General features: G+C 42.3%; 3 protein-coding genes across 3 annotated transcripts in view; 2 read left to right on the top strand and 1 right to left on the bottom strand.

The window, feature by feature from the left end:
* The window catches only part of LOC143484334 (uncharacterized), a 29,612-nt gene extending 28,188 nt beyond the window's left edge, over positions 1-1,424 (bottom strand). The window contains exon 1 of the mRNA XM_076983014.1: positions 1,108-1,424. The gene's annotated coding sequence lies outside the window, so the exon portion shown is untranslated. The remainder of the gene's footprint in view (positions 1-1,107) is intronic.
* A 6,068-nt stretch (positions 1,425-7,492) lies between these two features.
* Positions 7,493-13,060, top strand: nfam1 (NFAT activating protein with ITAM motif 1). The gene is made up of 7 exons (XM_076983013.1): positions 7,493-7,951; positions 8,094-8,213; positions 10,469-10,735; positions 11,119-11,240; positions 11,452-11,556; positions 12,705-12,797; positions 12,895-13,060. Exons 2-7 carry the CDS (start codon positions 8,150-8,152, stop codon positions 12,949-12,951), a joined length of 708 nt encoding a protein of 235 aa, XP_076839128.1. The 5' UTR covers positions 7,493-7,951; positions 8,094-8,149; the 3' UTR covers positions 12,952-13,060.
* Positions 13,061-13,766: 706 nt separating this feature from the next.
* f8a (coagulation factor VIII associated) lies at positions 13,767-20,735 on the top strand. The gene is made up of 12 exons (XM_076982368.1): positions 13,767-13,918; positions 14,294-14,340; positions 14,564-14,636; positions 16,791-16,950; positions 17,090-17,158; positions 17,443-17,563; positions 17,753-17,845; positions 18,442-18,506; positions 19,029-19,110; positions 19,233-19,279; positions 19,973-20,028; positions 20,308-20,735. The coding sequence occupies exons 1-12, from the start codon at positions 13,860-13,862 to the stop codon at positions 20,387-20,389; spliced, it is 954 nt and encodes a 317-aa protein (XP_076838483.1). The 5' UTR covers positions 13,767-13,859; the 3' UTR covers positions 20,390-20,735.
* Positions 20,736-22,214: the final 1,479 nt, after the last annotated feature.

The raw sequence follows: 22,214 nt of genomic DNA, 5'->3' as shown, positions 1-22,214 counted from the left end.
AAGTCTTCTCTCGGGCCAGGAAGAGAGTGAAAAAACATTTCCGAGTGCACGTGCTCCAAACTACGCACATCTTTTCTGAGCTCAATTTCTGCCTGTGTACTCAGGGCCACCACAGTGGTGGACGGGACAAACAGCCCTGTGACTGTCACAACTCATCGCAAACTTGATTCCTTCACTCGAAGCTCCATTAAGATCTATTAAGGACATGATCCCAGGCCAAAGTGCAAAAGTGCTGCAAAGTGATTTAATCTATAACAATCCCAGATGGTAAAATTTAAGACTTTGAGAGGCTAGTTAGGCTAGTTAGCAGCTAACTGTGCTGATAGTAAGGTGGGGGTGTATGGTCCGGGCCCTTAGGCTACATAAGACAGAAATCAGAGGGGAAAGTAATCACTTCTGGGAGCTGTCAAAGAGTGAGTCACACCAAAGGCATATCTCCAACTGGATCCTGTCCCAGGGCTGATGAAGCCCAACAGAACCGAACTAGATTAAGCCCTCTCTGCTGCAAGACTGTGGTAACTGTGTTTGATAAAAGGACAAACTGAACTTTCAAAACGGATCCCAGGTCTGCAGTCCAGGGCTTCCTCATGTAGGAGAGCTGAGCCTCAATCAGAGACATATCAAGTTGCTGACCGTGTTCACCACGCACAACAAAACAAATGTAGGTATAAAATGGTTATCCTACCTAGACATGCTTGGATACTAGGATGTGGTGTTTGTGCTGTGCTTTATGAGTGTGGTGTTTGTGCTGTGCTTTATGAGTGTGGTGTTTGGGCTGTGCTTTATGGATGTGGTGTTTGGGCTGTGCTTTATGGATGTGGTCAAGACTATTATATGTTCTCTCCTAAAAACGTAAGTGGAAGGACAGACACAGAGGGGTATGCCAAATACCTCCACACAAGCACAATTACAAGGCACGCATGTTAAAGAAGACAACGTCTGATTCATACTGGGGACATTATACGTTGGTGAAATGCTTGAGCTTGAACATCAGAAGCCGATTAGTGGAAAATGTGAGGAAAAAGAATAGCATGCCTAACTAAATAAATATGACCAAACACCATATCAAGTAGATCAGGCATATGTTGAGATTAAAGTAATACTTACAGACTCAGAAGATAATTGTGCAGTTCGTTTGATTGTCTCTTCTATTATACCTCCAGCAGCTCTGACCTCTTAAACAGGACTTTCTGCTCCAGACCTCAGCTTGGCTACTGTCCTGTTAGCCCTGGGTGCTTCTCTCCTCTTTTCTCTCCCTCTCTCTTCTGAGTATTAGCAGCAGTGTGATTATTAGCGGTGTGATAATTAGCAGTGTGATTATAGGTAGAGCAGGCACAGTTAGGCTGTACCTCACCTAAAGCAGCCGAACTTTTACACACACACACAGAATGAAGTCATTATTATTTTTCTTGCCTGTCCCTGACTATTTCCCTCCCTCTTGCCCTCTATCTCATCTCATGCTCCCTCCCTCTCTCCCTCCATCCCTCCCTCCTTCCATCCCTCCCTCCCTCCCGCCCTTTCTTTCTCTCATTCCAAATGTGTCCAGATGTGTCTCTCAGTTTGAACTTATCTGCTCGCCTTCCTTCTGTCATTCAGCACCTTCTCTCTCTCTCTCTCTCTCTCTCTCTCTCTCTCTCTCCCTCACACACACACACACACACACACACACACACACATGCTCTCATCTCTGTCTTGCACACACTTGCTCTTATGCACATGTCCTCACAAATGCACTGACAGGCTGGCAAAGCTGACAGTGAAAGCTGCTCCACTCAAATCTTTCCTTTCGTTGAGTATGAAGGCTCCAGCAAAAATGCCCCAGGAGGAATTTAATGGGCTAATATCTTGAACATATCTGTATCCCAAAGAACTACTGTGCTTAACACACACAATTAAATGTATTGGCTGTTTAATGTAATAAATCATTATTTCTCTGGTGCCTGGTATTACATAACTACAGGTGAATTTCTAATATGGACAAGTCACCCTATAATAAATTGTGTGTATTGTGTCCATATGTGTGAAGCCATAAAAGAGAAGACAGAGAAAGATGGAAATTATAAAATGTGAAATATTTATATTCACTGGCATCCAGATGTTTCTCTCTCTCTCTCTCTCTCTCTCTCTCTCTCTCTCTCTCTCTCTCTCTCTCTCTCTCTCTCTCTCTCTCTCTCTCTCTCTCGTTTGTTTTCATTGCATTTCTGAGATTAGTTTTGGCTAACCGATGGCCCAGTAAAGCTAGAATGACAGAAGTGTGAGTATTGGGTTGGTGCGTTTGGTCTCTCCGCCGATCCTCTACAAAGAACACGGTGCACCTGCTTCTCATTACGGTCAAGGCCGTTTGTCACCACAGCGCAAATTCCTCTTGCACGTGCGCCTCCATCTCCTCACTCCATTCTCCTCAGTGGCATCCGCCCTTGGGATTCTGCATTGGATATTCATTCCAAGCCAACATGGCTGTTTTTGTTTGCATATGTTTGTTTACATATGAATACGATATTGCATACAAATATATTGTTGCACCACTCCCCCCCCCCCCCCCCAACTGCCCCTCCCCCTCTCTCTTTCTGACAAAATCCTGACACGATGAGGCACTAAAATGATCCGTTGTCACGACATAGGGTTTGTCTTCATAACTCCCCCCACTCTCGTGAGCCTCCGTGTTGGGGGCTGCAAAGGACTTTGCAAGATAGTGACTACTTGTTTGTTTTCCCTTGGTGTTTCATCTCACTACTGACACCTCAGCATAAAAGAGTGCTTAGACATCTCCTGGTGCTTCACTGGTGCAGGTCTTGACCGAGTTGTTCACTGTCATGCTTCAGTTGACCTCTAGATAATATGACTGCCACAAGCACAGGTCATTTTATCATAGCATCAGATGATGATTGAGAGCCCAAGAGAGCATTATGGGCCTTGCCCTCGTCGGACAGCTCTTCCCACCCCTCATCCCTCATCGTCTCGGCTCCAGCCAATGAGGGTGTCTCCTTACTCCAGCCAATGAGGGTGTCTCCTTGCTCCATTTACATTACATTTACGGCATTTAGCAGACGCTCTTATGCAGAGCTACTTACAAAGTGCTTTGCTTCTGATCACAGAATACATCCTAGGAAATAGTACAGATAGGCCAGAATTCAAGAATTCAACCTCATTGGCTCCAGCCAATGAGGGTGTCTCCTTGCTCCAGCCAATGAGGTTGTCTCCTTGCTCTAGCCAATGTAGATGTCTCCTTGCTGACATGGTGGAGCTGAAGTACGTTGAGCTGTTCAGTGACATCCCATTTGGCAGCAGTTCAGAAAGGTTTGCTGGCTGGTTTGCATGTGTACTAAACTTCACCACCTCAGTATCATTGTGAATAGGGGGAGAATTTGGTTGAATTGGACATGACCAACACTGGTAGAAAATTTTAAACTCAAATGTTCGTGTAGTTTTGACCCACCACTGAAGTACTTTCCACAGGACTGTTTTGTTTGGGTCTTTCTGTTTAGTTGTTTTGAGTTTGGATCACATTGGGTCAGGCGTAATGTTTGGGAACGTGATGTATGGGAATGTTGTACAGAGCTCCATAGTTACAGCCAACTATATCATTTGATTGGTTGTAATGTCAGCCTGAAGTAATGAGCTGAATGTCATGGTCTGCTACCTGAAACTGGTCAGTGGAGACCTGAGGTTCCCATCAGGTGTCCCAATGTGTATGAATATGTTTGAGTGTTTAGCTAACTGTTTTACAACATGTTGTTGGCAACTGCAGGATCTCAAGCACAAGTCAACAGGTAACTCTGAATCAACTCAGCATTTGACCTGTCTTGTGTTGACATGATGACACACACTCGTTGAATATCTCTGGTGAGGCCACACAGCACGTCTCACCCACTCATTGCATTTCGTGAGGCTTTGGTGGCCATGATAGATCTTCCATGTTGTGTCATCTGTCCTGCTCTCTGGGTCTCCAGTATTGCCAGCCCATACTCCGAAACAAGCCACTGGCGGGCCTCAGGAACCGTGACAGACCCCCTCAGAGTCGTAGGTATGGTAGGTGACCCTTTCCGGGTCACAGGCACAAGAGGCGCTGCAGCCGTGGAGACAGCGTCCAGGGGCGCTGCAGCCGTGGCTGCCGTTGACCTGTCGCCCTGTAGCGCGGAAACAGTTCACTTGGTGCCCTGCTTTGCGACCTGGCGAGTATGTATGTCCCCCCTCCCCAAAAATAATAATAAATCTTTGGGGGTTCGAGAGGTGCTGCAGCTGGCAGGATGAGTGGAGGGAGTTCTGGGGATGTGGCCTCTCTCCTACCTGGGAAGGGACTAGAAGTTGTGGGTGACGCTCCTCACACCGGAGACCGGGGCAGTCAGAGTGGCAGGCATTTCCTCCACTTCAACTAGATCCTGGGAGACCCTGGAAGAACATACAGACACGGAAACCTCTCGGTGGTTCTTACCACACCTGCTGCACCTCCCCTGAGGAGAGGCGTTTTAGAGCACACCGAGAACCAAGCCGAGGCTCGCCTGTACGTTCACTCTGTCTCGCGCAACAGCTTACGCCTCCCTGCAGTGTTTGTCGAGACGGTCAGACTCTTTCATGAGGTCTCGTCACACCACGCAGCCAAAACCAAAAGTATATGTGGAGGTTGTTGCGGTTGAATAGATGCTTTTGTAACCACAGCGCGAGGGGATTTTCTGTATCTGGTTAGTGACCAGTGGGGTTGGGGGGCACAGACTGCTGTGTAGCACACCGAGTGAAGACCCAGCAATCCGAAACAGAAACAAAACAGACTCAAGCAAGGGCCAGACATGACGACAAACAGAACAATTACACAGCACCAGAAACAAAACCTAAAAACAAACGCCGAGTTAATCACTCGCAGTGAATTAAATTACAAGAACGTTAAACAAATGAACAATGCCAACAGACACAAATAAAGTCAGAACGACAGAGCGCAACTACTAACGATAACCGACAACACAAAAAAACCAATCACAGGGATTATATACACAAGACAAAACAATGAACACCTGATCACACTAACGAGGGGCCGGGTTACAGAGCACGGGGAGGGACTATGACGGACAAAGCATATTGTCTACGTAAATAAAAACTTCTCAAAGAGAACGGCACTAGCTTTGGTTTCGCATCATAGCTTTGCATTAGAACTCTGCAAAGTCCATACCTGCTCTTGTGCGCTGACCACAGTGGGTTTTACATGGTCAGAGAACTCCAAGACTTGTGCTGATGATGTGTTCATGTTTGCAAAGGCATTTCCCTTTGAGCTTCAGGCCTCAGCTGCTTGCTGTAGGGCTGCAGTAAACACTAGAGAGGTTGGAGATGTATCGTCCAATCTAGTTCTCCATGCACTGAGAATTGTGGGTGAGCCCATGCTTGTCTTGGCTACAGCTCTCTCTGGTCTTCTGCAAGACGCTAGTCCCCACTTACTTGTTTCAGAAACGGACAGGCCAAGCTGTCATTGAACTTCACTGAGCTTCAAGCCTGAAGACTGGATGGTGTCCATCACCTTCTGAAGCCTCATGTCATTTCTATCGTGTGTGTTTCCAAATACAAAGATTTCACCCATGCAGATAACAGGGCCTTCACGTCAGCAAAGCTGCTCTGACATCTGTCGCTGTCATATTCCTGGGGCTGATGTAATTCTGAATAAAGAGCTTTCAGTATTTTTCTCCAGCGGGATCTGCCAAAACCCACTTGCTGCATCTAAATGAGAGAAGACAGTACTGCCAGTTGGTTTGGGAAGTAGGTCTTCTATGGTGTGCAGAATTCATTTTTCACAGTTAACATTCTCATTATGCCTTTGAAAGATCACACAAATCCTTCTTTTTCTTTTTTCTTTTTTTTTTGTGGTCACAGGAAACATGTTTACAGTATGGAGTGACACTTTGGCCATTTGTAAATCATGTGACATTGAGGATAAAATGCCCTTTAAACACAGACAGCACCTTGTCATAATTGCTTCTATCTCTCAAGTCAGCAAAAGAGAAACACCTATACATGTGATCTCTCTCTCTCACATATAGAATAGATTACGGTGCTACCCTGAATGCTCAGCACTCTGTCACATTTGATATTCAACTGCTGGCATATGTTCTTTAGTGAATACACATAACCTCTGCACAGCTCTGTAGCATACACTGAAAAAAATAAAGCATTGGCTCAATGTAATAAAATTGAATTAATCAATCACACGAATTTTTTTCATTGACTCAATCCAAAAAGCTTAATTCATGACTAAATGAATTTAGTTTTTTAGATTGAGTCAATGAAAAAAAAATGCTTTATTTTTTTCAGTGTATTAGCGAGAGAGAGAGAGAGAGAGAGAGAGAGAGAGAGAGAGAGAGAGAGAGAGAACAGTACTCTGATTTTTCCATACCCAAGCAAGCTCACACCATGTGGCACCAATACTTCATGTGACATTGCCAAGTATTTAAATAAAACAGGTGTTTTATATCTTCGAAGTAAATTGGTGTTTTAAGCAGCACTTTTCCTGAAATAGTTGTTTATATGTAACCAGGTTGATCTGTCACACACCGGTCACATATACACCAAAACACAAAAACACACCGGTCACATATACACCAAAACACCAAAACACACTGGTCACATATACACCAAAACACCAAAACACACCGGTCACATATACACCAAAACACCAAAACACACCGGTCACATATACACCAAAACACCAAAACACACCGGTCACATATACACCAAAACACACCGGTCACATATACACCAAAACACCAAAACACACCGGTCACATATACACCAAAACACACCGGTCACATATACACCAAAACACACCGGTCACATATACACCAAAACACCAAAACACACCGGTCACATATACACCAAAACACACCAGTCACATATACACCAAAACACCAAAACACACCGGTCACATATACACCAAAACACACCGGTCACATATACACCAAAACACCAAAACACACCGGTCACATATACACCAAAACACACCGGTCACATATACACCAAAACACACCGGTCACATATACACCAAAACACCAAAACACACCGGTCACATATACACCAAAACACCAAAACACACCGGTCACATATACACCAAAACAACAAAACACACCGGTCACATATACACCAAAACACCAAAACACACCGGTCACATATACACCAAAACACCAAAACACACCGGTCACATATACACCAAAACAACTACAAAATAGAACTCTCCACCAAGGCGTGAAGCACACAAAACTCTAAACTTATTTTGGGTGCATCAATAAATCTTCAATTTTCATAATAAATAGACAATAGAACATATATGTGTGTTGGTATGCATAATCTCAAAACAAGATCTCTATTACCAGAAAAATATTGTGGGCATGCTAGTGCAGTCCTGTTTTGAACGATTCAGTTTTAAATAAAATGCGATGTTAATCTGCTGCCGCCATCTAGTGGCGGAAATTAAAACAACATCGACTTTCACAACTTGATCGCAGTCTTAATTGAAGGAGAGGGACAAATTGCAGTTCTTTCACTGCGTGGTGGTTAGAGCGGGATAACAATACGTAGATAAGAGGGACAAAAACAGATTTGGTTCTGATTAATAATAAGCGAGTGGTTAATATCTTATTCTAGAAGGTTACTTTACCATTCTTTATAAGTTCTGTCTTTCTCAAGGTTAGTCCGCAAGAATGAGCAAAGTGGTTTTAGTCCACTGGGGGAAGAACAGAGGAAGCAATGATGCTGAAAGAAAAACAAAGAGGAACTTGTGCAGGAAAAAAGTAAAAGCACAAGGTCTTGTTATACAGCGAACCTGGTCTCCTGCTTTTGTGAAGAACTCTTCCGCTGCTCGAGAGGTCATTCTTCAGATGTGATTTGAGTTGGATTTGGGGATTTAAGTTAAGACACTAGGCTGTTGACTTCAAGAAGGCTCTGCACGGAGGAAGTGTGCTTGAAGTGTTTGCTTTTGGTAGCTATCTGTCTTATGACACAACTTCCTATCAGTAATATAACCACTTCTTCTGGGCAGCACAGGCGTTTGTCCATAACGTCTCAACTTCTCTATGAAAGCCTGTGGTTGGAAGTCATTTTTTGACAACTCTTCTCCCTAGGGCGCAGTAAAAAGGAACTTGTCTATAAGTAAATTGTCATCGATTGGGACGCTGATATGTTTTCCAAATGGTTTGGGCTATTCTTCGTTGTTCCACTATGCCTCTATAATAAGGCTCAAGGTATGTAAAGCGCTCGTTTTGTCACGTACAATCACTGCTGCATTTCAGTATTCTAACATAGGAAAATAATGATCGGCAAAGTGTCCTAGTGTTGTGGTTGCAGCTGCAAACACACATATGAAAGAATCCATCTTCTCATCTCATTTCTTAGATATGCTTTATATTCTGTCACATATTTTGCATATATATATATATGTGTGTGTGTGTATACTGTATATGAATCTATACATGGCACATAGTGTATATGATGGCGTTTATTGTCATATAGACAATATTAATTCCAGCAATAATATGATTACAAAGCCACATAGTGGCTTTTAAATAGTCCATCATAAGACCACCAAACAATATATATATATATATATATATATATATATATATATATATATATATATATATATATATATATATATATATATATATCAGGGGCGGACTAGCATACATTACTACCGGGGGAATCCCCGGTGGGCCGATGGGTTAGTGGGCCGCCGGTGGTTTTAGTCGGCCCGTGGAGGAGCCACTGCCGCGCACTGCGGCCCCGGCCGTAGTCACGCTGCTGTTTAACGGTGTTATTACCTCCCCCGCTCCAGTCAGACTAACCTGCTCAACGCGGCCGCGGACTGATCCTGTAAACACATGAACGAGTTGGACCGGGCCGCGGACTGGGCCAGCTGATGCGGGCTGACGGTATGCAGCGGAGATCAGAAAAAAAACCAAATTGTCCCAGAAAATCCGGGCCGGACTACGAAAACATACAGCAGTTTAAATTGTAGATAACATGTTATTTTAAATGTACTGCTGTCGGCTCTGCAACGTCTAAGGCACCATGTACAAATTACCTTAACACGGTTAACACGGACGCAAGTGGCGGTCTTAAAGGTTCAGCACAGCGCACTGTTTTTTTTAAAGCTATTGAAATTCTTAGATTAAAACTAACCACCACAAATAGGTAAGAGGAAGAAATACGTTAGAGTTGTAGGTTGTTCTTTAGGATGCACTTTGCGTAAAACAACTTGTTTGGTGGTCTTATGATGGACTATTTAAAAGCCACTATGTAGCTTTGTAATCCTATTATTGCTGGAATTAATATTGTCTATATGACAATAAACGCCATCATATACACTATGTGCCATGTATAGATTCATATACAGTATACACACACACACACACACACACATATATATATATATATATTAGTGGGCCAGTCTGTCAGGAACTCCCGGGCCACTTTTTCTCCCCAGTCCGCCCCTGAGATATATATATATATATATATATATATATATATATATATATATATATATATATATATATATATATAGGCAAGGCAAGTTTATTTATATAGCACCTTTCATACACAACGGTCATTCAAAGTGCTTTGATATATATATATATATATATATATATATATATATATATATATATATGTGTGTGTGTGTGTGTGTGTGTGTGTGTGTGTGTGTGTGTGTAAAGGTATTGTGGATATTTGAAATATGGAGCCCCAGATATCCAGACAGCTGTTGGGGATTCATTAGAAACAAAGTAGTTTCTTTCCCTGCTGAATGATGGAATGATGGCCTGTATGAATGAATGTAAAGAACTGGAAAATACAGCATTTAACAACACATGTACATATATACATTACAAATGCACTGCATTTAAAAATCTGGAGAAGATTCCAGGTAAGCAACTGCAGTGCACTTTAGTAAGGTAATTAGCGATATTAAAAATTGTAGTGAAGTACACACAGTTTCCAGAGAAACAGGACGTTTCAGGTCCTTCATCAGCTGTGCAAGGAAAGTGGTTCTGAATTTGTAGTAGTAGAGCCAGTTTATATATGAAAATGTAGATGTTTAAATCATAAAATGTCTTGCCACTAAAATTACCACTTGATGGCCCAAAGTTGTTCAGCAAACCAAACAGCAGTCTTCCCTTCTCCAATGTAAAGCTGATTACATCTCTTGCAAGTAATGCAGTAGCAAGTAATTTGTGATGACAATTGATCCTTTTGTGCCAGTTATTTTAGCTGATGTGTTAAAAAATGACATTAATAAATTACTAATATATTTACATGCAACTAGATGTGTTGCAGGCTACAGTGTCACAGTTATATTCTGTGTGAGCTTTTATTTTGCTTTTTAGAAATCAAACAACCCACCAAAAACTGATATTTTAGTAATTTTTCTAATCAGAAGAAATATCGGCTTAGCCTAACCGAGCCTAATGTCTGTGGTGTTCTCTATCTCCTGCTGCAAAAGGTTCCTTATCAATAGCAAACAGAACCAGCATTGCACTGGCTGGAGAAACACTCCACTATAGGATCTCAGTCACTGTCCCAGCAAACAAAAGCAACATTGTCCGTTGCTTCAAAGACGGGGTTGAAGTGTGGAAGGCGGACGTTAAAAGAAGCACTGCTATGACTGCAAAGCTGTGGGCGAACATCACCGTGCAGAACAGCTCAGACTCTGGAGAATACTACATCAGCTATGAGAGCAAAGAGCGCCACTGGGTGGTCCTTGTACGAGGTGCGTGGGGGAGAGGGTCATGTAATGCTGAACGAGTCCAATTTTGTTCCCTGAGGATGGTTCTGAGTTTGGTTTTGGTCCTGGGATCAACTCCAGGGAGATCAAACAGAAATGTTAGTAGGTCATACGTCATTACAGACTCCAGTGCTAGATGAGCAAACCTGTACTCTACAGTTTACCCAACATGCACCACGCACTTGCATCTTATGAAATATTGGAAAGAAGCTGCCGATGTGGATTAAGCAAGAACAACAACCAAATAAAATTGTTGAAAGTCCATATTCAAGGATGATCTGTCTGCTTGATTCCTCTTTCCCTGTTTCTCTCTCTCTCTCTCTCTCTCTCTCTCTCTCTCTCTCTCTCTCTCTCTCTCTCTCTCTCAGATGTGGGGTATTGTGAGCCAGATATGGACTTACCAATCGACATCATCTCCTTGCTGGTTCTCAGCACTGTCCTGCTTGTATTCAGTGTCTCTGGATCAGTGTACGTCATCAAATGGCACAAGGTGATATGGACGGACAGTGATGACTACCGACACTAGTTTTTTTGAGCATTTTACCATTGTTTTCATCTTTACCGTTGAACTGAAAATGACCTCTAAGCAGTTCCTTCTTTAGACAAGAAATACACAATTTCAAAGAGGCAACCCAAAAGAAATGCAGGTACATTCATTTGTTAGCCCTGGAATGGTAGTGTTCATCTACACCTTTTTTTAGGACCACCCTCTTTCTGGGGAAGGTGGAGAAGGAACAAAAGTAAACAAAAGAGAGAGTAACACAGACGCAAGGGACGAGGCCCCCCCCTCTGACTCAGTGTACACGGTGAGCATGTTTTGTTTCTTTATTTAGCAGTTCTTCATCATTAGCCAGTTCAAATATGACATTTTAAGATCCATGACGTATGTACACATCATCACTCATGGTCTGTGAACTTCCCATGTAGGGAACATATTTGCAATGCAAGAAACTGGGTGTCCATTTTGAAAATAGCTGATTCATCACACAGGATTCATGTTGCTGAGCTGTTTGTTTACCCTCCAAAATTGCCTGAGACACTCAAAATCTTTTAGGGAGCACAACTGCTGTGGTCAAGGAAGACATTCAAAATACAAAAATATGAACAAAATACAAAGAGAAAATCAGTTGTACCTTCTGCCTTAGATTTACCTTCATAAATGTGTCTTCAACTTCATAGATTTGTTTGTGCATAAAATACATGAATAAAGTGAACACTGCAACAGTGCATAGTTACACAAACACTTCTGCTGTTCTGTAGTAAGGTAACGTCCACATGCTTGCCTATTTAAAAGGCTCTAAAAGAATAACACTTGGGTTGTACAGTAAGTGAAAAATAAATTTTACAGAACCATTATGCATGTTTTTTGTACTAAAGTGTAATCATAATATGTCTTATGGTACTTCACATTTAAAAATATTTAAATATACAATTTGTATGTGTTAAATACAAAGTTGTAGGTGTATATATGGTGCCATAAATGAGAAATGTTTTTTCTAAATAATGATAACGAGATAACCACACGTAGTTATGATCGTGTTTGATTATTACTGATCCCATGTGGTTATGGGTTTTAAAGTCGAGATTCAGATTCTTTTTCTTAATATTTTAATACTTTAATATTAATCAGTCATGGCCTGGTGGTAGGGAACTGGTCTTGTGACCGGAGAGTCGTGGGTTCGATTCCCAGACCTGAGGCCATGACTGAGGTGCCCTTGAGCAAGGCACCTAACCCCAACAGCTCCCTGGGCACCAGGCTAGTGCTGCCCAACGCTTTGGGCACGTGTGATCCACAGCCCCCTAGTAATCACTAGTGTGTGTGTGTGTGTGTTCTAACTGCACAGATGGGTAAAAAGCAGAGGACAAATTTCGATTGTGGTGGAAAATCACAATTGACAAAATATGGCACATTTTTTAAAATTAACATCCTCCCTCCTCTCGTTCCCTCTCACAGGCGCTAGAACCCAGACCTGTCTCCATCTACGATGTGCTGGGTGATGAGGAGGGCAGAGGAATAAACGTAGAAAGACTTCACTCGGAGGAAACGGTTAGTCTGAATCTAAAGTCATCAGTTAGTAAGTCAGCTTCAGAATATTGTGATATACTCCCTGAGTACATTATTACATCGGCTGTTTCTCTTTCAGGCCAAAACCGCTCAAGAGGAGGAAGAGATGTTTGAATCTGTATACGAAAACCTGTGATTACAAACTAATATTTGTATATGCCATGATATAGACATGTTCATGAAGTCTGTGAACGATTAAAAAGATTGTATATTTTCTTATGCTTTACCAAATAAAAACATCAAGCTGTTTTTTAAAAAGATTTTTTCCTGTATTGTGTGCTTGTGTTTCACCAAACAATATAACCTAACCTAACTGTTATTTTTGAACAATGTGTTTACTGAGGATAATTTTACTGTCCAGTTAAATGGACTAACACAGGGGTGCATGGACGTAGTTTTGATTTCACAAGTGGGGGGGACACAACCTGGGGTGGCGAACTGTTAAGCGGGGGGGGGGGGGTGCTGCATGATCTTAGTGCTAGATTTGTCGCTATTTGGATATTGGTTTTTTTACCGTTAAAAAGTGGGGGGGACATGACTTTGTCACTACTTAAATATTTGGTTTTAACTGTAAAAACTGGGGGGGACCAAAACCGGCTTTTGAAAAAGTGGGGGGGACATGTCCCCCCCGTCCCCCCCCCCAAAACTACGTCCGTGCAGGGGTGTCCAAAGCGCGACCCGCGTCCAACTTTTCCGGCCCGCATCCTCCGTAGAGCACAGCGTTTTATATTTCACCAGAAGATGGCAGTGGACTAAAAAAGCTAGTTTATATGTAACCAGACTGAACGGTTACCCCCAACACATGTTCACTCCACCAAATCTGGCCCTCACTGAAAAACGATTGGACTCACACGAACGCATTTTTACGGTACAAATGCAGATTACAACTGTGTTGTTATCGCACCTCTACCTCTTGGGTTGAGGTGCGATACCCGCCTAGTCGTGCCTTAACAACCGAGCAGCAGCGGCGCAGTCGCGTACCAGTGACGTCAGGTCGACTTACTGTCGCGTACCAGTGACGTCAGGCCTACCCCTACGCCAACAATGTCAGCAGAGGGAGATTTTTTGATGCGCTACCGAGCAGTGTCAAACAAGCTTAAAAAGTAAGACGTCCTCTGTCTTTATTATATTACTTGAGTGTGATATTAAGTGTCTAATAAGACGTTATTGGCATATTACTACCAAGGTTAAAAAAAACAGTAATAAGCCAGCTTGCTAATTATTAGGTGCCATGCTAAAGCTGTTGACACAGAAGAGATAGCTAGATAACTAACTAACTAACTAACACATTAAAATGTGTTAACTGCTTTTGTGTGAATCACGTAGCCAGCTCGCCAGCTTAGGTTAGCTTGTTAGCTCTGTGTTTAATTTTTTTACCTGCTTTTCTGGGTTGAAACGTGCGCATAAGGACACGCAAACGGAGTTCGCCTTTAATGTATTATTGACTATTATGTTCTAATTTTATACATCCCAATAAGACGTTTTCTTCGGAAGCCTAACGTCGCTGAAGCGAGTGAACAATTTGGTAAGTTACCCTCGTTAGGAGTCTTGACGTTTGACATTTCAAATAAACAGATGGCCAGCTAGTATATCTGTTTATCTGACCTGTCAAACGTCAACACCTAAAGCAAAAGTTACGGATTTTAGCTCACGAAGCCATACATACGCTCCTGTCACACACACACACACACACACACACACACACACACACACACACACTAATCATCTTATGACTTTTCCCTCTACAGGTCAGTTAGCTAAAGAGCTGAAACAGCAGGACTGTCTTCAATATGCAGCCTTCTGTAATCTGGCCATGGCTCGGTAGGTACTCGTTTGGTCTTATATCCAGTTATACACTCACCGGCCACTTTATTAGGTACACCTTGCTAGTACTGGGTTGGACCCTCTATTGCCTTGAGAACTGTCTTAATCCATCGTGGCATAGTTTCAACAAGGTACTGGAAACATTCAAACCAAACAGAGTCTGGTCCATATTGACATGATAGCATCACGCAGTTGCTGCAGATTTGTCGGCTGTACATCCATGATGCGAATCTCCCATTTCTTCCCCATTCTGAAGCTCGGTTTGAACTGCAGCAGATCATATTGGCCATGTCTACATGCCTAAATGCATTGAGTTAATGTCTTGTGATTGGCTGATTCGACATTTGCATTAATGAGCAGTTGGCTGGTGAGTGTATAATTATATACACTACCGTTCAAAAGTTTGGGGTCACCTAGACAATTTTATGTTTTCCCTGAAATCTCATACTTTTATTTATCTAATGAGTTGCAAAATGAATAGAAATATAGTCCAGACATTGACAAGGTAGAAAAAATGGTTTTTTTTTTAATTTGAAATAATTTTCTACTTTAAACTTTGCTTTCGTCAAAGAATGCTCCCTTAGCAGCAATTACAGCATTGCAGACCTTTGGCATTCTAGCTGTTAATTTGCTGAGGTAATCTGGAGAAATTTCACCCCATGCTTCCAGAAGCCGCTCCCACAAGTTTGATTGGGTTGATGGGCACTTTTTTCGTACCATACGGTCAAGCTGCTCCCACAACAGCTCAATGGGGTTGAGATCTGGTGACTGCGCTGGCCACTCCATTACCGATAAAACACCAGCTGCCTGCTTCTTCTCCAAATAGTTTGTGCATAATTTGGAGATGTGCTTTGGGTCATTGTCCTGTTGCAGGATGAAATTGGCTCCAATCAAGCGCTGTCCACAGGGTATGGCATGGTGTTGCAAAATGGAGTGATAGCCTTCCTTATTCAAAATCCCTTTTACCTTGTACAAATCTCCCACTTTACCAGCACCAAACCAACCCTAGACCATCACATTACCTCCACCATGTTTGACAGATGGTGTCAGGCACTCATCCAGCATCTTTTCAGTTGTTATGCGTCTCACAAATGTTCGTCTGTGTGATCCAAACACCTCAAACTTTGATTCATCTGTCCATAACACTTTTTTCCAATCTTGCTCTGTCCAATGTTTGTGTTCTTTTGCCCATATTAATCTTTTTCTTTTATTAGCCAGTCTCAGATATGGCTTTTTCTTTGCCACTCTGCCCTGAAGGCGAAGCATCCCAGGGTCACCTCTTCAATGTAGACGTTGACACTGGCGTTTTGCGGGTGCTATTTAATGAAGCTGCCAGTTGAGGACCTGTGAGGTGTCGATTTCTCAAACCTGAGACTCTAATGTACTTGTCTTCTTGCTCAGTTGTGCAGCGGGGCCTTCCACTTCTCCTTCTACTCTGGTTAGAGCCTGTCTGTGCTCTCCTCTGAAGGGAGTAGTACACACCATTGTAGGAAATCTTCAGTTTCTTGGCAATGTCTCGCATGGAATAGACTTCATTTCTCAGAACAAGAATAGACTGTCGAGTTTCAGTTGAAAGTTGTCTTTTTCTGGCCATTTTGTGAGTTTAATCGAACCAACAATTGTAATGCTCCAGATTCTCAACTAGCTTAAAGGAAGGTCAGTTTTATAGCTTTTCTAATCAGCAAAACTGTTTTCAGCTGTGCTAACCTACTTGCACAAGGGTTTTCAAGGGTTTTCTAAATATCCAATAGCCTTCTTACACAGTTAGCAAACACAATGTACCATTAGAACACTGGAGGGATGATTGTTGGAAATGGGTCTCCATACATCTATGTAGATATTGCATTAAAAACCAGACATTTACAGCTAGAATAGTCATTCACCACATTGATAGTGTATAGAGTGTATTTTTGATGCATTTAATGTTAGCTAAATTGAAAAAAAAAAATGCTTTTCTTTCAGAAATAAGAAAATTTCTAAGTGACCCCAAACTTTTGAACGGTAGTGTAGCTGTTATATGTGTTTTCAGGCAAGGTGCTTGATGAATACACAGATAAAGCACTGCTATTATGTCATGCCCATGCTGAAGTATGCCTAAATGTTTCTTAAGGGATCATACTATGCTACTAGCGTGATTATCTTTTCCTCCAGGTGCGAACAGACACTTTTCAATGCTCCAGGGGAGGCCCTGGCACTCACCGATGCTGCCAGACTCTTCCTAGCCTCAGAGCAGGAGACCCGGGCACTGCAAGCCCCAGGCTTTGATGAGCATCTGCAGGCCGCCCTCAACTGCTACAGCTTTGCCATAAAGGTACCGGGTTTGTTGGCAATCCCACACTGATCTTGGAGGAGAGCTTGGCCACTGAGCACTCTTGCCGTTTAAACTGTTGCACATTTGTATAGTGCTAAATAAGAGAGAGGATTCTCAGTGCTGCTGATGTGTTTTACAGGTGTATATTGAGATGAACCAGCCAGTGATGGCAGCCAGTCTCTCCCTTGAAATTGGCAATGCTCTCAAGGTAAGAACTGTCAGATGTAGCTAGACAGCTGTGTGAGTCATCACGCAGCGGTGACACTTGGTGGCCAATCTGTGTCCCTGTCTTAGAGAGTTAAACACTAGAGGTCTCTACCACACCCAGGACCTCTTGGTCTATGAGTGAGGTGCAGTGTATTTAAAGGCTAGCCTTTTTGTCTTTCAATTGCATTCACAGAGTTTTGTGTGTGTGTGTGTGTGTGTGTGTGTGTGTGTGTGTGTGTGTGTGTGTGTGTGTGTGTGTGTGTGTGTGTGTGTGTGTGTGAGTAGGAGATGAATAGGCCTGGAGAGGCAATAGTCCACTTCCAGCGAGCTGCAGAGCTCCAAGTCCAGTCCCCAATGGAGGCCCTGTTGTCTCTGTGGGAGATGGCTTCCTGCAAAATCCTGACCCGTGAGTATGCAGCCATCTAGTAGACCTCCTGCAAATCAGTGATCCACAACCTTTGTTGATACATTGGTTGCTTCTTGCATTATAAAGGAAAGAAAGAAGCAAACATTGTTGAAATTATATTGGCCAGTTTTAGGTTTTGCTTGATTCTATTGTTTCAGAAGCTGTGGTATGGTTGTGTTCTTTTGGCAGGTGATTACGACGGTGCGTTGGCTGTGCTTTCAGAAATGCAGGTCATGTGTCAGGAGAGAGGGTTGCAACTGCCTGGCACAAACACCCCTGCTGGTGAGATCGTAATGGACTCTCCCATGGCGTTACACTTATGTGAAGCTCCTACGTCTCTTCATCTCATACAGAATATTGTAGTGATGTCATAAATGGAGCTTTTGAAAAATCAAAACAAATGAAACATTTGACTGAATAACATTTGATTTTTTTTCATGTGTGATTCATCACACAATGGAGGCATTTGGTGGCCAGTTTTGTGGGCTTGCGTGATTGGTTTTTTCAATTTGCAACATGGCTGCTTCGACTTATCACGTCACTTAGCTTGTCAGGTTTTGTATGGTGGGGAAATAAGTCCAGAGCATTTAATGTAGATAAAGCCATATGATGGTCTCACATTATCACTATTATGCATAAGTGTATATGTCTAAGTGCTCTCTGAGTGCTGTGTGCTGTGTTTGCTACGTCTCTCACCATCTGCCATAAACTTTCTGGATTCTGGGCCAGTGGTAATGTTTTACCCCAAACTAATCGGTAGAGTATTCACCACTGATTCCAGATCAGACTGGAGATAAAAGCTCCGACATACAGTGCATGTGTGTCAGTAAAATTGTGAATTCTTCAACTCACTCTCTTTCCTTCTTGTACCCACTCAGGTGCATTTATGGACATAGTAGCGAAGTGTGAGCTCTCCAGAGTACTGCTGCTCATGCTGCTTGAGGTAGGCCCAAACCTTTATGCTAATGATTATGCTAATGACCTCATTTATATATTTGAGAGGGAGTCGTGATCGACATCTGGGTGTGAGGCAGCTTCATTGTGCATTTGAAGGAATGAATGAAAGGTAGGCTGTAAAACCAACAGAAACGCGATATTTTGGTTTTACTTGGTTGGCAAGAAGTAAACCCACTGGAATGTAGCATCGGCCAAAATATAGTAGTAGCCTCTTCGTCCACGAATCCTCATACCTGTGTGGGCAGTGTGCATAGGTGTCCGACATACTTGCATATAAGAGAATGCACACTAGGGGGCAGCAGTCCACATTGGCTTGCTGCACAGATCTGCAGATGAACACACGATTCTGCTGACTGCCCATAAACCCCTGCTCTGTGAATCTGTGCAGATGCATTGCCATGCATCATGGCAGGAAAAAAAAAAGCAAAACAAAAAAGCCCCCCCAAATCCAGCCTGGGTGAGTCCTCGTAGTGGGCGTTGTGTTTAACGCAGCATTTGTGTGTTCCAGCCTCCAGCACAGAAGCTGCTACCAGAGCACGCCCAGACACTGGAGCGCTATGCCTGGGAGTCCTTCGACTCGCACGGCCAAGGTCAGCACATCGCAGCCGGCTGCGCAGTCTCACCACACCCACTAATATCTGACTCACGTTGGGCTTCGTTTTTTTTTTTTTTTCTTGTCTCACTGAGTGAAAACTGATTTTTGCCCTTTCAGTGAACTTCCTCCCAGAAGATATCTTCCTCCTGCTGCAGTCTGTGGTGGTACGTTCCCTTCATGTCAGCTGGGGTTCTATGTGTGGAACCTTTATGCATTTTCATGGTTCATTTTTAGTTCACTGCAGTTCAAAGTCAGGATGTAGGATCTAGTTAATGGGTGTCATGCGCACTGAAACGGGGGCAGAGCAGGAAAGGAGTGACAGCGTGGTGGAAGGAGCTGCTCCTTAGACCGCTGGTCTCAGCCTGGATCTCCACAGTCTCCTGCCTGATGGCAGCAGGCTGAAGAAGCTGTGTGGGTGGTGGGTGGTGCCATGTGGAGGTCTTTACGAGAGAGGCAGGTGCTGTGTATCTCCTGGAAGGGAAAGCAGGGCCAGCGATCTTCTCAGCTGCTGTCACGGTGCGCTGGAGGGTCTTGTAGCTGGACGGTGGGCCACACACCGTACCACACAGCGGCACGGCTGGACGTGGTGCGCACACCGTACCACACAGCGGCACGGCTGGACATGGTGTGCTCTGGATGGCACCTCTGCAGAAGGTGCACGCACTGGGTGTTGATGTCCTGCCTCTTCTCAGCTTGTGGAGGAAGTAGAGGCGCTGATGAGATGTTACACTGAGATGTCTGATACTGTGATCACTACTCGCATGGTGACATCTCTGTTGAAAGACAAAGCCACAGCATGATTCAGGTCTGTGTAAGGATGTGCAGCTGTCTGGAACAGTGTGACTTCTGTTTTGTAGATGGCATGTCAAGAAAAAGACACAGAATCTCTAAAATCTCTCCAGACAGAACTATGGTGAGTTATTCGATCTTCACTGTCTCATTCAAACATGGTGATTGGCATATTCAAAAGTTGAGTGTGATAAAAGATTAGTAGGAACTTTGAATTTGGGGTTTCAAATTATCTGAGGATGATGAATAATTCATTAAAAAAGTTTAATTCCAGTTTGACAATAATTATAAAATCCTCTCCATCTCTTCCTCTCTCTTGGATTTACACTTAAACGCTCCATCTGTTTTTTGTCCATCTTCCCTTCCTTCTCTCTCTCTCTCTCACACACACACACACATACAGGCCTCTTCTCTCTGCAGAGCAGAATCATCTCCTCCACCTAGTCATCCAGGAGAGAATCACCCCCTCTGGTCACGGGGTTTAGTTCAGTCCTGCACACCCCTATAAAATCTTGCTCAATGAAACATTCCTCTTCCAATTTCTAATGTATTATGTGGAGGTTTTTACAGAAGGTCAGTGATGCATCTGTGTAACTATTTATAAGTGAGGAGATTCGTTAAAGAAATTTTTATGTTGCACTTAAAATGACATCTCAACAAAAAATCCTGATGTCGACTCTTAAAATGGCTGCCATTAAACATGAACCTTTTTAGTTTGTCCTCCATTTTGAGTTCATGAACATTATTCTGGATTGTGAAAGTTAAATACAGGTTTTTAACATTCAGTCTGTTGGATATTTCTGTAAATAAAGTGAAGTTGCTGTGTTCGGATTTTTATTTGTGTGATTATTGAAATGTGTTTCTTTACACTGTCATTTGACATTACAATGAAAGCTGGAATGCACCTTTTACTATACAACTTGCACTGGGAGCACCATATTTTATATGAGCATATCATGATCATGTTAACATTCATGATCTTTCATAACAGCAGTGTAAAGGGACTTTAGTGTCGTTCCAGTGAAGATCTTCCCAGGTCAAGATCATCTTTGTCAAGCAAGATGACAAACCTTTTCTGTATAGTGTGATAAGCATACACTTTACAACAAGGTGTCAGAGGGTGTGCAGAGCCACAGAGATCTTGTATTCTAATAGCATTTACTAGTCACATTTAAGTGATACAGCACCAGACTGTAAGAAACATAACAGAAATGACTCATCTTATACTTGTATTGGTCCTGAGCCTGACTGAAGTGTCTCTAGAGAATATTTAAATAAAAAACAGTTGTTTTAATAATGAAAAACAATACGTCCAAGCTGAAGCCATTGCAGACAAAGGAAATGCAATGCAAAACCAAGGTAAACATAAACACAATATCATGTGACATTCAGATGGAAATAACTGGTGGAAATGTCTTAGGCAATCTTTATATCTAAATTAGATTTGCATTATTTTATTACTATAATTACTACAGAGTATTTATATATTTACATTCATCTGTCTTTCTGTACACATTAGGTCCATGTGCTCTAGCTTATTTTGCATAACTTGGGTCTCTCATTGCTCCTCTGTTCACTATTCCATTAAAGGGTACTAATGAATACAAGTGGTATGTTTTAATTAACATGAAACTTAAATTCTGCTAACTCAATGTTTTTTCACTCTTGCTGTCTTTGCTCTTAGATGTATTTCATAGGAAATATGCAGATGTAAATATTAAAATGTTTAAAACGGCTATGGTCGTCATTGTGACACTCTGCCTTACAGCTTTTTTATAGACATGGAAATTTGACTTGTTTATAGTTATATTTGTTTAGCAGAGCAAAGTGGCTTAATGATCAAATACTATGTTTTAAGCTTGTGCTATAAGACCTTTTTAAATATTTCAAACTGACAATACTCTTATTCATTATTGGTGTGATAGTAATTGAATTTTTTTTTTGCAAACATTTCAAGTTCTCCCTCTGTTGAAATGCTGGTCAGTTTTATCCATATACTGTACTCAGAAATCTTCCTTGTGTAATCTATGGAGTATAGGGAGGTCTTGGTCAATTAGATTTAAACTTTTATTTATCAACAAGGCATCAATTCAAATATAGTCAAAGCTATATACTTGACTATAGTGGTTATTTCAGCAGGGCTTTGTGTGATGGTTGGGCATGAGACCATGAACTCTGTCCCAAATGGCCAATGTGTAAGATTTGAGAGGTAAGACTATGTCTACTGATGTGATATTTTGTTCTGGAAAAGATTTTATCTTCCTACTGGGAGCCAGAGGTCCACTTTTGCAATATGGATCTAATCTAGTC

The sequence above is a fragment of the Brachyhypopomus gauderio genome, chromosome 20, assembly GCF_052324685.1.
Source record: "Brachyhypopomus gauderio isolate BG-103 chromosome 20, BGAUD_0.2, whole genome shotgun sequence".
NCBI lineage: Eukaryota > Metazoa > Chordata > Actinopteri > Gymnotiformes > Hypopomidae > Brachyhypopomus > Brachyhypopomus gauderio.
Note: the sequence above shows the minus strand (reverse complement) of the source record. Positions and strands in the feature narration are given on the sequence as shown.